The sequence below is a fragment of the Populus trichocarpa genome, chromosome 6 (genome assembly GCF_000002775.5).
Source record: "Populus trichocarpa isolate Nisqually-1 chromosome 6, P.trichocarpa_v4.1, whole genome shotgun sequence".
In the NCBI taxonomy this organism is placed as follows: domain Eukaryota; kingdom Viridiplantae; phylum Streptophyta; class Magnoliopsida; order Malpighiales; family Salicaceae; genus Populus; species Populus trichocarpa.
The window spans coordinates 10,483,722-10,498,439 of record NC_037290.2 but is presented as its reverse complement, the minus strand read 5'-3'; the positions used below and the strand labels follow the sequence as shown (position 1 = coordinate 10,498,439).

The 14,718-nt window shown below is 32.0% G+C and overlaps 1 protein-coding gene across 1 annotated transcript; it reads left to right on the top strand.

Annotated features, from left to right (window-relative positions):
- The first annotated feature begins 6,067 nt into the window (after positions 1-6,067).
- On the top strand, positions 6,068-8,581 carry LOC18100208 (zinc finger protein JACKDAW). Its single transcript, XM_006381408.3, has 3 exons — positions 6,068-6,594; positions 6,721-7,117; positions 7,315-8,581. Exons 1-3 carry the CDS (start codon positions 6,453-6,455, stop codon positions 8,312-8,314), a joined length of 1,539 nt encoding a protein of 512 aa, XP_006381470.1. The 5' UTR covers positions 6,068-6,452; the 3' UTR covers positions 8,315-8,581.
- Positions 8,582-14,718: the final 6,137 nt, after the last annotated feature.

Genomic DNA, 14,718 nt, shown 5'->3' with positions numbered 1-14,718 from the left:
ATATCATACCAATAATATTTGAATAAAACCAACATATATTGTTCACTGTGATATCGCAATTCAATAACCTTTAGTAACTTGCCATAATAATTAACTTTCAACTCATTGGAAGTTGAACATTTACACAAACCTCACTATTGTATGTCTTTTTATCATCACCATACTTTTCAGTATGAAATACATATTCATTAATGAAAAACTCATTATAACACTGAACTTTTTTTTCAAGACCCAAAGATAGGAATCTCAATCTATCAGTGTTGTCTCTCATGTTAAAAACATGGTTAAAGTTAATTAACAAGCATTAACAATCCAAGAAAAATACAATTAAATCTATTATTAGGATTTATAAATTATTAAATACTTAAATATTTACAAATTGTTCATCTTGTAATTGAAAAATTTAAGCTTTAATAGCATTTGAATTTTGGGATAACAATAATTGATGATGTTACCTATAAGAAAGTTACAGGATTGAATCTATATGAGTTATAAGCAAAAAAGGTTTAAAACTATATAATTGTAAAAATTGACTTATCAAATAAAAGGTTTCAATTCATTACAGTTGAATAACATATAATTATGTACTTGTTTGAATTCAATGTCTATTAAATTTCTTCTCTTTACTACTTTATTTGATAATGGTTGTTTAGGATGGCAAAATATTGACAAATTTTTCCTTGAAGGTGGTTCACCACCATTATCATGTTATAAAATACAGTTGGTTCTTGTTCTCAAATAAGGCTCAAAATAAAATGAGGTAAATGTTTAAAAAAATTTAACAATATAAGTCTTACATGTTGTAGACTTAACACATGCATTTTTTTTTGTTTTTTTTAAGGTTGAATAAGTATTTACATGTAAGTAATTAGAGATAACTGAATGTTTACAAAAAGACAATGGACAATTACTTATAATGCATGCAATCCCTAACCTTTTAAATTGATACATCCATCTGTATTATATAGGCCGTCTAAATTTTGCCTTATACGATAAATGTATAGGCAAATGCTTTATTGAGTTAAAGAAGGGAAAAAAACTCATTTTAAATTTGCAGATTGTATTAATAATATTTGTTTCAAATTGCTCCATGTGGTAGGTATGTAACTTGCTCGAATAAATATCTATAAAAAGGTGACTAATCTCTATTAGTATATCCTATACCTTTTTTGGTAATAAATCCTTATCAATAATTGGAATGAGTGTTTACATAGACACATGACAATCATGACTCTTCATTCTATACATTATATATTCTCCTAAACTTACCAATCTAACTATGTTTGAAGCATATCCATTAGAAAATCATAGTCTCTTAATTCATTCGTAGATAAGAAACTATGCATCATTGTCAAAGGAAAATGTGGCTTTGAGCTTTACAACACATAAGTCATCATTAAGCAACTCTATATTTTGACAATCATAATATAAAGCTAGATCTATTATTGCTTTTATATTGTATTTTATTTTTCATTTTACATCCATAACCGTGTTAAAAATATTATCAAACATATTCTTCTTGATATACATGATATCTAAATTTTTATGGATGGCATAAATCTTGCAATAAGAAAGATCCTAAAATATACTTCGCTTTACCCAATTATAAGTTACACCAAAACTAGAAAGCTTTTATTTACCAGAATGGAAATCAAATACAATGTCTTCATAATGTGAAACCATGTCATATAATTCTTCACCCAACAGTATTAATGGTGTAACATCCCTTTCAAATTTACATTCTAGGAAGTCATTTTTATTGTTTCTATATCGATAATGACTTAGTAAGAACCTCCGATAGCAACCAAAAAATGAAGCTTTATCATCATTTATTAAGGTAAAGGCCTTATTATTTTTTATACAGTATAGACAAATAAACTTTTCATATATGCTCCAATCTGAAATCATCACATACACAGGAAAATGACTTATATTCCATATCAATGTTGTTTTCATCTTAAATTTTTATTTTCTTGAGGCATCATATGTCAAAGCCTCGACTAACCATAACTAATTCAACTCATCAATCAACGATCAAAGACAAACATCTATATTCCTACATGAAATGTAAGGAGCAGATATACCATAGATAATAACATGAATTTTAACTTTATACACATCCCTAAAAGGCAAGTTATAAATTGTTAGTATGACCGACCAATATGAATAAGGTGCAATAAAGGATCCAAATTGATTAATCTATATGTACACAAGCCAAGATGTACATTTCGTAGTTCCATTGAAGATTAAGAATACACATTATTAAATTTCAAGCTTCACTATCAAAATAGAGCATCATGACTTCATCCACTATATCATTTGAATGATATCATGCTATGTTCTTAGCAGACTTTGAAGACATAAATAATTGTTATAATCTAGGAGTGATTGAGAAGTATTTCAGTTTTTTATGTGACAAATGTCATTCCTCTACCTTTATTGAGTTTATACTGAGCACGCTGACAAGTTTTGTACATTCATTGTATTACAACATGAAAAATCTTGGACACGTATCAATTTTTTGATACCCTAGACCAAGAGGTTTCATCATGGATTTTTCAATATAGAAGTTCTTTTTCAACTTATTCCTTTAAGGTAACATGTTTTTAGCCTAATCAATGGTGTTATTATAATTGGCTTCACTCAACCCATAATCTAACTTGATGTTAAACACTCGTGCAATGGTCAATAATTTATTTTGAGTTATACACCATCCTATCAAAATCTTTTAAAAGTTTAAAAAATCTAGATGCATCTACATTTGGTTCTTCATTTAAAAAGATGTTACATGAACCTTCACTTAAAAAGATGTTACATGAACCTTCACTTGAATAATCATAATCCATTTCCATTACATTCATCACTATACTCCAATAATGATTAATATTATTATCCACAAACCTATATATGTTGTGAAAATTAGACGTTGAGCCAACCATCTTTTCTAACATGGTTTCATAAGGAACATAGGGTTTTCCTTGTGCAAACCTATGTAAGTATTTCTTGATGAACCTTTTTTTTAAGTAGATGCATGATAATAACATCTTTATGGTTAAACTTTTTATTTTTACTCTTCATGCATGGATATTAATTTTGCCTGCACTAATATTCTTCAATTTAGAAAGTACAAAATTAGTAAAACTCTCAACCTCTTGAAGATAATCTTGTCTATAGAACCTTTCGAGTAAATCATGATACATCCAAGAGCGATCATTCATTACTTATGAAACATAAAAGAATAATATTGATTTTATCAATTCCATAAAAAATCAATTTCCCCTAAATCTTCAACTTAATAATCAAATTGACAAAATGTGATTGTTATCCATTAAAATAACTCATTATTTCTTTAATTATAACTTATATAAGTTACAAAATCAAACTCAATTTCATCAAATGACAACAAAATTCAATTTCCCTTAAATCCTAAACAAACCTTAACATACAAATCATACATTAATACAAAAAAAATTATCTAGAAAAAAGCTATAAAACACTTAAATATACAAGCAACGTACAAATACTACTAAAAAATTCAATAAATCAACCTAAAACTTAAATGAATTATAAAAAAAAATAGGTGAGTTTGCTTACTTTGTGTATCAAAGCTTCACAAAAAAAATACAATGATGGTTGTTGACACTACTGATAGATGCATATCTACGTTGGGGGTTTGGGGTAGCTGAATTAGTGAGAAAATAGGGGGCTACTCGTATTTTTCTTGTAGGAGGTAGAAAAAAAAAGAGTAAGAGGGATTTAAAAAAAAAATCAAGAGTTTATAAATGAATCGGGACCTAAACAAAGGCTTTAACTACATAGGTTATAGCCATAGCGAAAGAACTAGGAAAAGTAAAAACAAGATCCAAAAGCCTAACAAGAGTAGATGAAGAAAAGAAGCAGCCTGAAGCCTGAAGCCCCAGAGCTACAAGAACTGCAAGAGCATTAGAGACATCAAAAACCAAAAGAGAAACAGAGAAGCCGCAAGAGAGGGACTACACCCAAGGAAGCAGCGAGCAAACAAGGAAAAACCAGCAACGTGAGAAAAACAGGAACAATAACACCTCTATCAAAAGAAAAAAGACCATCCAAAAACTGCACCCCAAAATTATAAGGGCACTTAGCCGAAAAAGAACCACAAACACAAGACCTCTTGCAATGAAGCAAACGCCAACTAAACAAGAACAAAACAATAACAGGGGAATACAAGATATAAGATACAAAGAAGAAATCAGACCAACGTACAAGCAAAAACCTAGACTACCTAGAAGGGATGTAACTGTCAGTTATAACTTATTTACATTTGTCAATAGAATTATTTTTTCAGCAATTCCATTGATAAATAATGACTTGTCAACATTCCGATGGAATTGTCGATGAATTATTTATTTATTCCATCTGTAATTTTATCATAAATTATCTACAGAACGTATTTTGTTGTTATTTACATCAGAAATTTTCAATAGAATTTCTTTGTCGCTATTTCTGTCGGAAAGTAGCCACAAAATATTATCCATCAGAGTTTTTGTTATTATTTGTCAATTTTCTGGTAGTGATACTCCTGTAATGATGCATTGCACACCTTTTATATATATATATATATATATATATATATATATATATATATATATATATATATATATATATATTTTGTGACAACTCATTACATTACAAGCATATTCTGTAATATTGTAATGGTCCATTATATTAAATTTTTAAAAGTTACACAACTAAATATAAGAATATAATGGACTCATTATATCCAACCAAACATATCCTAAAAAGTAAGAAGAGAGGAAATGGCATCTCTTTCGTTAGAAAAATGGAGATTGACGTTTAAATATGTACTTAAGGGATATCTTTTACGCATGAAAACAAATAAATTCTCATTTAATAAAGATTAAAATTAATTTTTGTCTTTTTTTTTTAGAAAGAAGGGAAAATGCAGCTCTATTTATAATAGGATGGAGAAAAGCTTTTCAATCTTGGGCAAATGTATTATCATCTTAAAAAGTAAGTTGCTTCTTTTGACCACTAAAATGGGAAGCACTGGACGTTCTAGCATTTCAATAAAATGCGACAAATAATGAGCAAAATAACTTTTGATTCCTCGACTACATACAGTAGTACTCCTCCCATTTATCAAATTAAACCGCCTTAATTACATATCAAATCATTTTACAAACAAATAATTTTACCGAGGTGCAAGAGAACATTCAACATATCCAGCAATCTCGATGTATAAAGTAACAAATTAATTAATTAACAGGCTGGTGGAATGGTATCAGCATCAACCTCAGTTAAAACAGTGAAGTAAGCATTTATATTGTACCCACATGCACTCAAACTTCTTGGGATGATTAATTGAAGAAGAAGAAGATGACGATGATGACGACGACGATATCAGAATCACAGGAGCTTTGGCCCCCACAGTCACACTCCTGCAGTGAGACAGTGTATCACGGACGGTCCTATCAATGGCAATGCCTAGGGAAACGTAACTAACCTTCTCTCTTTCTCTTTCACCAAACATATACTGCACTATCTCTGACTCTCTGCTATCTAGCCACTGTATGCTAAACTGGGGTCTTAAACTTTAATTATAGTATAATCATTTCTATACTTGTTCATGGACTGTAAAGGCAAACAACTTTTCAATCTTTCCTTTTCATCAGATCATCAATATCATATCATCCTTAAGTAAAACAAACAATCCCATCAATTACCTTTTTATTTTACTTTTCATGCACCCATGCATCACCTTGCTTTTACTTAGTTAATGCTACTCTTCCTTGTTTCTACTATTTTATCCCCAATCATTCTTTTACTCTTGCAGTTACCTTTTCTTTTCCTGCTGATAATTCGAGTTTGAGCTCTAAAGGCTACAAAGAGAGACGCAATCCTACACATTCTTATTATACAAAGTAGCTCATATACTCTCTCTCTTTCTCTCGTGTGTATATATAGATACACCTCTCTTTTTTTACCATTTACCATCGTGCGTGTGGTACCGATGTGTCCTGTGTGTGTGTGAGGGAGAGAGGTGTGGCCCATTATTGAAAAATATATGGCTGACCGACTTTCAGCAAGATAAAAAAAAAAGGGGGGGGACGAGTAAGGCCAAGATAATAAGAGAGAGAGATATTCTCTTTACTCAATGGTTTTTGGTCTTTTCTTTTGAAATCAAACAAAGGCAAACCAGATCTCTGTAACAAGAGTCCGAAGTTAATTTGGACTATATTTCTTTTTAGGAGGGGGTGTTTAGATTCAAGCTTGAGTTGTGTTTTTCTTGTCTTTTGGCAGAATTAGCTAAAGAGTGAAGTCAGTATTTGAATAAACTAAACACTTAGCTGTTTGTGTTGGGAGAAACTCTTGCTTTCTTTTGTTTTCTTACGGTTTTTATCCTTTTTCGAAAGCTTTGTTGCGTTGTTGTGTTTGGTTCAATTTAAGTAGAAATGATGTCTGGTGATGCTTTCTCACTACCATCTTCAATAGCAGGGTTTGCTCAAGACCAGAATAATGCAAACCCTAACCCTAGCCCTAAAACTAATCCTAATCAAGCGGCCAAGAGGAAAAGAAATTTACCAGGAACACCAGGTAAGTAGCATGCTTAATTTCTTATTTTTCTTGGTACCTCATCTCTTAGTTAGTTATCGCGTATGTACAAAACTTACTTTAAATTGAATAGTAGTCAAATAAACTGTTTCTATGTCGTCTTCACAGATCCAGATGCTGAGGTTATTGCTTTATCTCCGAAGTCTCTCATGGCTACAAACCGGTTTATATGTGAAATATGCAACAAAGGATTTCAAAGAGACCAAAACTTGCAACTTCATCGAAGAGGTCACAATCTTCCATGGAAGCTAAAGCAAAGAACCAACAAAGAGGTACGAAAGAAGGTCTATATTTGCCCAGAAAAGACCTGCGTTCACCACGATCCATCTAGAGCTCTCGGAGACTTAACTGGCATAAAGAAGCACTTTAGCAGAAAACATGGGGAGAAGAAGTGGAAGTGTGAGAAATGTTCAAAGAAGTATGCAGTTCAATCAGACTGGAAAGCTCACTCCAAGACTTGCGGGACTAGAGAGTATAAATGTGACTGTGGGACTTTATTTTCCAGGTACTAACACTGTTACTACACACACTTGGTTATTGATTTTCTGTCATTGATTACGTAGCAGATGAAATAAATGTTATCCCTTTGATTTTTCTTTTGAATTAAATGATACTTCATTTATGATTATACTTGCTAGGTAATCATAATAAGTGCTGATAGATCAAATTTTGAATTGGGGTTTCTAATATATACCAAAACAGGAAAGATAGCTTTATCACACACAGAGCCTTTTGCGATGCCTTAGCTGAAGAAAGTGCAAGAATCACTTCCGTTCCAGCTGCAGCCAATCTAAATTTCAGAAATGATACAGTAGATTTGCCTCATGGATTTCCTGACCGGCCGGGAGTTCCAGATATCGCAGGCATTCCACAATTCAATTCAGGTTTTGGACCTGATTTCAGTGGCATGACTCCAGGAAATTCTCTTGGTGCTGATCAACAAAAGCCTGGACTTTCTCTGTGGCTAAATCAAGCCACTTCACCTATTAGTCCCAATTTAAATCTTTACGTGCCTTCGAGTTCTAGTGGTTTGCCTGAAATGGTGCAAATGGGATCAGCCAATCTCTATGGTTCATCGTCCACCGCCAATTTTGGGAATTTAACCTTATCTGGACTCCCTCATGGGCTAAAGGAAGAAGGTAGTAGTAAAGCCAATATGGTGAATACATCAGCTTCTTTGTATTCTGATAGTATTCAGAACAAGCAATCAAAGCCAGCTGCAGTGCCCAATATGTCTGCCACTGCACTTCTGCAAAAGGCAGCTCAAATGGGTTCTACAAGAAGCAACCAATCTTTCTTTGGCAACAATTATGGACTAATGAACTGTTCTTCTTCTTCTCCTACAACAAACCCCATCTCTCTCAACCAGAATCCAAACGAGCTACACCAAGTCTTTCAAAATGTTAAGCAAACTGCAGCCGAGAGCCTAACAACAACAAATAGTACTGTAGCAATGAGTGATGCAATGATGGGTACATCAAGCAACCTTGATCAACTTATGATGCAAACAAGTGGAAAACTACAAAATGACCAGACTCAGTTGAAGCATCAAAGAGGTTCAAATTCTATCGAGAGTGGTTTAACAAGAGATTTTCTGGGTATGAGTAGTGAATCCAGTCGTCCATTTTTACCACAAGACCTAGCGAAGTTTGCTTCAATAAGTTCAGCCATGAGCTTGAACCATTTCACTGTCAATCCTTGATGATCTTGCACGCTACGTGAATTGCATAAGGCCTGTTTTAAAATCCCGGCTAAAACAGCAGAGTTGGGCTCGGTAGAAATGGTGGTGAAGGGAAGGGCAGCTCGTGATTACTGGTGGTGGCCCAGTGCATGAAACATGTCAGAAAAAGACTGAACAATGAACAAACTCCAAGTCATGCATGTTCTCGTTGTTTTTCTTGTTGTTTTTATTTTCTTGTTGTTTTATTTTCTGTCTTAACGCTCTTATCGTATACTCCTACTTGGATCATTTTTTCTTTCTTTATTGAAATTGAAAGGCACGGAAAACAACGACATATCGCTGACTGATCGTCAACGAAATCCGGGTACCTCGTCAACGTTGGTGGGTTTTTGGAAGAAGGAAAAACCAAGTCTTTGCTATAGTTTAAGATCGAAAACAATGTGCACCAACTAATAAGTTGGTGTTCCATTTGTTTAATATATATTATAATAATCGAAGTCTTGGGGAGATTAGGCTTTACACGTCTCTCCCTCTCTCTCTCTCTCTTTTTGGCTAAGATCAAGCTGTGTACACGTGTATTCTAGGGTCTCTTTTAACTAGGGAGAATCTAGGTAGTACTGCGTATGGCGAAACCCTTTTGATTTTTTCTAGTGTTGATTATGGCCGAAGGAAGCCTAGGAAGAAATTTAGGGGTCAAGAAGAAGAAGAAGAAGTATGATTTGTCGAAGGCAGTATGATGGGATTGTGAAAATTCCTCATTGACTAAAATGGAATTAATGGTTTTTTCCCCATGGCAAGTCATTATTGGCAATGAGAGTTAATCAAGTGTTATACGTCAAAATGTCAAGTACAAAACCTATATTATCACCCTAAAAAATCTCGGAAAGTAGACATGGATTTCTATGAAGCAAGTGATATATATGATTCTCGTACGCTAGTTTCCTTCTAATTCATATCATAACTTACTAATTAAAGCAAGGCAAATAATGAAATAATAATTATCTCAAGCATGTTTGGATTAAAAATAATAATTAACTCAGGTATATCCATGAATGAAAATTCCTATAAGAATAAAATATAATTAACTCATGATCAACTTCCTAATTCCTATACATACATGAGAATAAAAATTCGTATATTCTATCTAACAATTCGGTCATCCGATCCATGCACCCAAGGAATTCCATGAAAGTTTGGTAGAATACTGTTGCGTTTCCCTTAGAGATAAAAACAAAATTAAAAAACTGCTCGTTTAGGACAGAGATAATATTATATATGTACTCGTTCAAACAGGTTTTGGGATAATTAAAAAAAAATCTATTTTTTTCAAAAAAAAAGTCCCAATCACCCAAACCAGGACATGGTTCCAAAGCCGCCTCAACAAAATTACTGCTTGAATTTGAAGGTCAGACTGATGGCTTTCAAAGATGCATGGGAAGTGGGGGATTCTTGCACACTGGCAAGGCTGGGTTAATTATACCACTAATTAACAAGTTGCAAGCAAATCTATGCTATAAAGGAAGATAAGTTCATCCATAATCCAGTTAGAAAGCCATTTTAATTACACAATATTTGTGGTTCAATTTTAACTTCGTTGAAAACTGCGTCTGTGAGGTCGCCTTTCCATTTTCCATGTCTCAAACACTTTCATTGTCCCCTTTAGGTTTTGCCTAATAATCCTAGAAAGATGTTTTTTTTTTTTTTTTTGCCCTAACAAGCTAGCTAGAAAGCTAGCGACATAGGTCTCTTTCAGACAGTTTTTAAGGGGACCAGTATTGTATGTGAACTCCTCCTATTGTTTATGGTGCACTGTTAACCCTAACAAACCGTTGGAGGGTCGCTATGAGCAGCAACACATATTTGACTTTCCATTAATGCCTTTTTATGACAGACATTTTGGCAAGGAGATGAAACGGGCATTCTTAGAAAGAATCGAAGTATGTATAGTTAGAGTAACCTTTACCAATATTTCCCATTTACTATAAATTATTTATAACCAGAAAGGGTGTGTATTTTTTAGAGGTTTGAATAAGAGAAAGTACTTTATAGTAATGAGTATCACCTTTTTATTGGTACTTGTCACGACCATGTTTTCGAGACCTGGGCAGAGCTATATCTTTGGAGTTTGAAAACTGTTTCAAAATGACAATCTCTCAGTCTTTATGGGATGTTGCACTAACATCGAACTGGTTTTGGACAACTAAATTTTGATCCTGGCGTTGAATTGTTATTTTTAAAAAAAAACGAAAAAAGAACGAAAAATCAAACCCTTATAGTAAGATTTCTTGTTCTTAGCCTCACAAGAAAACTAATAGTAATACCAACAAGAGAGATCAATCAACTCATTAACTCGTCTTCAAATGGAACCCTCATGAAATTTGTTAATCTACAATAAGATGACAGCGACAAGTGCCATCAAAGATCAATGGTCAATAGTACGTTAAACCTATAGCTAGTTAATTGTTCTGTGCCATCAGTAGGGCAAAAAAAAAAAGCAACCTGACAATAGGCCCAACCAGACCTAACCAAGCCTGGCTAGCTGCAGGTCCAACCAACTTAGAGGTTCGTGGCCCAACCAAGAGAAAAGAAAGAAGAAAGGAGGATAAAGGGAGAGAATAAAAAAGGAGAAAGAAGAGAAAAGGGAGAAGAGGAGGTGAACTGGAAACTAGCCCATCATACCCCACTAGGCCAACCGAGGCTAGATGAAGAGGAAAGGGAAAAGAAAAAGGAAAGAAGGCCAGCCTAACCAAACTCTTTCCCCTGTCAGCCTAACTCAACCTTTCTTATTATTTATTTGGCACAACTCACGTTTTCCCAGCTTGGCATATATTTAATGATTCCTCAAGATTTTCAATACATGCTTCAGATGTTATTTATATTTCATATACAAGCTAAAATATTATCTATAAATACCACCATGAATGTATTTAAATAAGACCAAAAGATTCAATTTATCAGTTTAATATTGAATAATAAAATAAAATAAAAAATTTTAAAAAAAAGTTAACTTGTCGTACCGTCAACATATCCATGAACTTTCTAAAATTTAATAACATGTTTTTTTTTCAAAACTATTTTTTTAACTAAAAGATAAAAATAAAAATAGACAATCACATAATCGAGTTTGGTTGAGAGATTTTTTTATGTTAACTACATTTTTTTTCCTCAATTTCATCCTAAAAATATTTTATTGATCAGTTGAGCTTTCTTTGAACTGACCAAGTCAATTGAGTCATGTCGAGACAACTTTCACATGGTTTAATTTTAAACTTGAATTAGATAAGAAGTTGGGTCGGAAGGTTTTTTCTATCAATTTCATCATCATATTTTTTTTTTATTTGTTGACTAGGTTGCTATTGAATTGACCAAGTCGACCGGGTCACATCGAGCTAACTCTCACATAATTTAATTTTAAAACCCAGCTGATAAATAGTCATATTGAAAGGTTTCAAGGTTGACCAACTAGACCATGTTTAATAACAATGTCAAATAGTTATTTATGACCATGATATTTTTTGTTACGTTAAAAAAATATTTTTACTTATTTGACCAATTAATTTGAATCATTTTTTAATAAATCCAAAATATGATTCAACCTGAGAAAACTCTGGGTTAAATCCAAGTACAATTTGTAATGTCTTTGTTAGAAGGGGAAGCAAGAAGAGTGGAGAAGGATACGATGTTTCCCTGGCTAAATGAATGGAGACTGAACTTGTCTAAGAAGGAATCCAGAAATTTTATAGTATTAAAAAAGAAACTAAAGGGATCCCTGTGTACCCAAACTTATTGCACTATGGATTGGAATAGGGTAATGACATTTTCCCCTTCTTAAAACAAATTATTGGACTGGCTGAAAAATATTTGATAGAGCAGTTATTGAAGGTGGATGCGCATTGTGTCTCCTGTAACAATAGAGAAGATGAAGATGGATTTTTGTTTGTTTACTTTGTTTGTATGGTTGGCAGTTGTGGAGGGAGCTACCGTGCTTGGGTTTGAAAAATAAAGGAGAAATGAATGGAGATTGGGGTTGATGTATAATGATTAAATTACTCTTAAAAGAAAATTTTATTTAGCTAGCTTTTATGAACTTTTTAAAATTTTTATTTTTTAAAGCATAGTAAAATAGCTAAATTACTCTAAATAAATTTCTTTATTGGCATCGAGAGTTTTTATTTTTACTTTTATTCTTGTTTTTTTTATAATTAAGTTGACTAAGAGAAAATTTAATATTTTAATAATTATAAAATATTATTAAAGAAAACTAGCCAGCACGTGCATTGCAAGCACAAGCATATGGGATGTATACATGTTTTTTAAGTGGAACTTGGTGGGGCATTCGGTGGCCAAACAATGGCTTTTAAGGTGGTGATCGAATCGTTTCGGCGGCCCTCCATCCTTAGATGGAGTGTGTGGCTTACGGACCTTCAATTTAGCATTAATGATATTTTTTTCTCTCTCTCTTCCTTGATTTTCATGTCTAACCTTTCAAATTTTCAAAGTAGCCCTTTAATTATTTTTTCAGATTTAGTCCTTATTTTTTTTATTACTATTTGTTTTATTTGAAATAGTTTATAAAATTATTATTTTTTAATTTCATCCTCATTTAATTTTTTCATCTATCAAATTTGATCCTCATTCTTTTGGTTGCTATTTTATTTACTTTGTAAAAAAAATTAAAATGATATTTTTTTTATTTCATTGGTTGGGAATTGAGCCTAGGTATATGATTTGACAAGTTGCAAGTTTGGAAGATTAATTCAGGTTTTGAAGATTTGCTCGGGTTTGCTTGGTTTTTTTCTCTTTCTTTTAAGCTCATGTGTTTTTTAGTTTTATCTTTCAGCATTTATTTAATTGGAGATTGGGTTACATTAATTTTTTTAGTAGTTTTCTATATGATTTTTCACTAATTTTAAAGATGACCTGAGTTATCTTGGGTTTTTTTATTTGTCGTTCTTTATTAAATTTAGCTTTTTTAAAAAGAAATTTTGTTTTTAGATTAAATTAATTGATTAAATATAATCATGAGATGTTCACTTCATGATATATTTTTTATTTGCTTTATGGGTCGTTGTTTTGGTGGCGCATGCGACCTCTTTCAGTGTCATCTTATAGTCTTTTATAATGATGTTAGAACCTATATATTTTAAACTATAATAAGATAGGAGGAGAGATAAATATAAGAGAAAATTTGAAAAAATATTTTTTAAATAAATGAAAGAACTTTTATCTTTTTTTTATGAACCTTAACACTACATTTGTATTCAAAGGAAAACTTATCTTCATATTTAAAGCATAATCTAAGTTTTATTCTTTGCTCGTAAGGATTCTGAGATGATTGTTTGGAAATATTTATTGGTTTCTAAATCTTGAATTAGGAATTGATCTTTGAAACCATTATGCTCCCCCTTGCCAATGCAGCAATAGATTTTTCCTGCCATTTAGCTTGTTCAAAAGCTTACAAAATGATGGACTTAAGGATCTTCAACATTGGTTTAATGAGTTCCTTTAATCCACTAATAAAGCTAGATACATAATATGTCTTTAGAAACATGGGGTTGAGAGCATTCATTTAAAGACTTCAACTCCTTAAATCTCTCAATGTATTCATCAACTCCTTTCTCTCTTGATCTATTTTGTTAAACTCCTCTACTACATCACTGCAAGTGCCAAATCTTACATAAATAGCCTTCGAAAATTCTTCCTAATTGGTTAGGTCATTGTTTCCCAACAAAAGCCCTTCAAACCATGTCACGGTTCTTCCTTCCAAATAAGTTAAAGCAATCACTACCACAATCTTTATATTTATCGACAGAATTTTTGGTCGGTATTTGTACTATCATTCTGTTGGTAATTAATTTACCAACGAAATCACTGACGAAAATACTTCGTCAGTGAATCTTTTGTCGGTAATTTTTGTCTGTTGGTAATAAAAAAATATTATTACCGATGGATTTACTGACGAAAAAAGCGCAAAAAAAAAATTATCCGCTTTATTCTGTTGGTATATCCCTCAGAAAAATACCGTATGTAATTCCATCAGTAATTATTTAAAAATATTTTTAAAAAATCCATTTTACAAAACTATAAAATAATAAAATTAATATAAATCATCACTCTATAATACTCAAAACGCTTGTAAAAAAGAAGAAAAAAATCACATGAAAAAAAAATCCTACAACAATATTGATACAATTATTAAGAAAAAAAACAATAAAAAATAAAATAAAATAACAAATATAGTGAAAAAAAACACAAAAAAAGAAGAAAAAAGAAAAATCTTACCTTAATGTGGTTGCAAGTGAAGCTAAAAAGAGAAAAATAAATTCATAAAGTATATTAATTAAAAAAAACTGAGAAGAAAAAAGAAAAAAAAAAGAAGAATACATACCTGAGCATGGAGGAAAAGAGAAGGAGTTGAGGAGAGA

Bases quoted from the DNA above. Each gene is read 5' to 3' on its own strand.
- LOC18100208 (XM_006381408.3), top strand. From the start codon at position 6,453: ATGATGTCTGGTGATGCTTTCTCACTACCATCTTCAATAGCAGGGTTT. The intron at 6,595-6,720 runs GTAAGTAGCATG...TCGTCTTCACAG, and splicing joins AAATTTACCAGGAACACCAG to ATCCAGATGCTGAGGTTATT. The intron at 7,118-7,314 runs GTACTAACACTG...ATACCAAAACAG, and splicing joins TGTGGGACTTTATTTTCCAG to GAAAGATAGCTTTATCACAC.